General features: G+C 35.8%; 1 protein-coding gene across 1 annotated transcript in view; it reads right to left on the bottom strand.

The window, feature by feature from the left end:
* LOC103311791 overlaps window positions 1–391 on the bottom strand; it is a 2,045-nt gene extending 1,654 nt beyond the window's left edge. Inside the window, exon 1 of the mRNA XM_029485171.1 lies at window positions 376–391. Coding sequence (XP_029341031.1) covers window positions 376–391 — 16 coding nt within the window. The remainder of the gene's footprint in view (window positions 1–375) is intronic.
* Window positions 392–2,416: the final 2,025 nt, after the last annotated feature.

Raw genomic sequence — 2,416 nt, 5'->3', positions numbered from 1 at the left:
CAGAACTAAACAATCGATTAAGAGAATTAGAATCTGAATAATTGTTTGATTATATTAACCAATCTTTTTTTCTTGTAATAATTTAGAATTAATAATATTATTATATTTAGAAAAAAAATATTCTAAATTGCTTGCATAATATTTTTTAAAAAAAAAAGAAGTTGATGTTATATTAAATTACACAATATTATGATTGCTTATACCTATGTTTTTTTTTTTATTTAATCTATTTTTCAGTTTCATAATGAAAAGAAAAACATTTACAAAACGCCAGCGAATGTCAGCTTCTGAAGAAGGTTTAATTGGGGTTGAGATATTTAAGAAATGTTCAAAAACATTTTTGATTAAGAATACTTTAGATTTTATAGACTATACGCTTTTTTTTAACCATGTTAGAGATATGTTAATTTTAAAGTTAAAACAATCATGTTTACAATCATCTATAAAATTTAATTTACATGTGGATAGTGTATACGAACGAATACTTACTCAAGAAGTTCGAGACATAGCTTTGCATGACATTGCATGTAATTCATCCGATTTCAATAAATTACTAAATGGAATGTTTAATAAACTATTATCCGAACAAGACCAGTTTTTAGCGAAAGGATCTGGGTGGTCCCTTAAGACTATAGACGTATTACAATTGAGAATTAATATAGTGAATCCTCTTAGAGGAGGAACGTATCTAGATCTACCTGAATATATAAAAGATAAAAGAGCAATTATAAATGTGAAAAATAACGATGCTAAATGTTTTAAATATTCAATACTAGCTAAGTTTGATAATCGGTCAAATAAAACTTATTTAAATAAAAAATATTTTAAAATGCTAGAAAAAAAAAGTGGTTTAGATTTTAAATGTATTGATTTTCCAACACCAATCAGTCAGATGAAAAAATTTGAACGTACAAACGATGTATCAATTAATATTTATAGTTTAAATGATAAAAAACATATATTCCCTTTGCATATTTGTGATACTGAAAAAAAAAGACATTTCGATCTATTTTTGTTCAATAATGATGAAACATCACATTACTGTTATATAAAACATTTTTCAAGATTCGTTAGAAGTCAGAAAACTAAAAATTGTTCCAAGCTAATTATCTGTAAAAGATGTTTTACTACTTTCGGGAATAAACCATGTAAGAGCAAACTTTGGGGTATGAAAGGATTAATTGAACATCAACATAATTGTAGAAAGAACCAACTAGGGAGACCTATAATGTTTGAAGAGGGAGATGATGATTTTATTTATTATACATTTATCTGAAGATAAGTCGAGATTTAGAGAAACTCTTAAAATATTTTCTACGAAAGCGCTAGATTTAGTTACACGAAAAGGAGTCTTCCCTTATGAATATGTTGATAGTTGGAGTAAATTAGATGATACTTTTTTACCATCAAAGCTAGAATTTTATAACTCTTTAACAGACGAGATAATTAGTGATGAAGATTATATGCATGCTGAAAATATATGGTATACATTTGATATAAAGACTTTGGGTGAATATAGCGATTTTTATTTAAAAACTGATGTTAGCATACTAGCTGACGTGTTCGAAAATTTTAGAGACTTATGTCTATCTACTCTCGAATTAGATCCTGCTCATTATATGACTGCTCCCGGGTTTGCTTTTGACTGTATGCTGAAATATACCAAGGTCAAATTATCAAGGTTAAAGGATTATAACATGTTACTGTACTTTGAAAAATCAATTAGGGGTGGTATATGCCAATCAACCAAAAGATATGTTAAGGCAAACATACCAAATATTGAAGGATTGGACTATAATTCGAATGAACCGATCACATGGATTACATATCTCTGTAGGTGTAGAAACGGTTGGGGTAATAATAATAGTTAACACTTTTATTACAAGACGACGGCACGTTTATTTTTTAACAAAATAATTATAATACAACACACGATGTCACGTACGTGCAGTCACTCTGACGGTCGTGCAAAAGATGCCCGACCACCGCCGCCGGCCGGGCCGGCGGTTCGTGCCGCCGGCGGCGGCCGGACCGGTTCTCGGTCGCAATCTCGCGGACGTCGATAGAGACGCCGCGGTCGTTACGATAACGACCGCGACATACTCCCCCCCGAGTCCGCGAGACGCGTCCGAACAACCGGACTACTCCGGGTCGGGGTGCGTGGCCCCGGACGTCACCTCCATGGCTTCAATCCAGCGCTCCACCGTGGCCAGCTGCTGCTCCTGGTTGCCAACCACTGGCTGCTGGGTCGGTGGCTGTTCCGCTGGCCCTGGGTCTACCGGCTGGGTCTACCGGCTGCCGGGCTGGCTGCGGCTCTGCTGGGTCCTGTGCTTGCGGCTGCACCGCTGGGCCGTCGAAACCGGGCCTCGCCCGTCCCGGACGTCATGTCGCTGGTACGCCGGTGCCGCTCGGCGAG

Source organism: Acyrthosiphon pisum, chromosome X (assembly GCF_005508785.2).
Source record: "Acyrthosiphon pisum isolate AL4f chromosome X, pea_aphid_22Mar2018_4r6ur, whole genome shotgun sequence".
Lineage (NCBI taxonomy): Eukaryota > Metazoa > Arthropoda > Insecta > Hemiptera > Aphididae > Acyrthosiphon > Acyrthosiphon pisum.
Note: the sequence above shows the minus strand (reverse complement) of the source record. Positions and strands in the feature narration are given on the sequence as shown.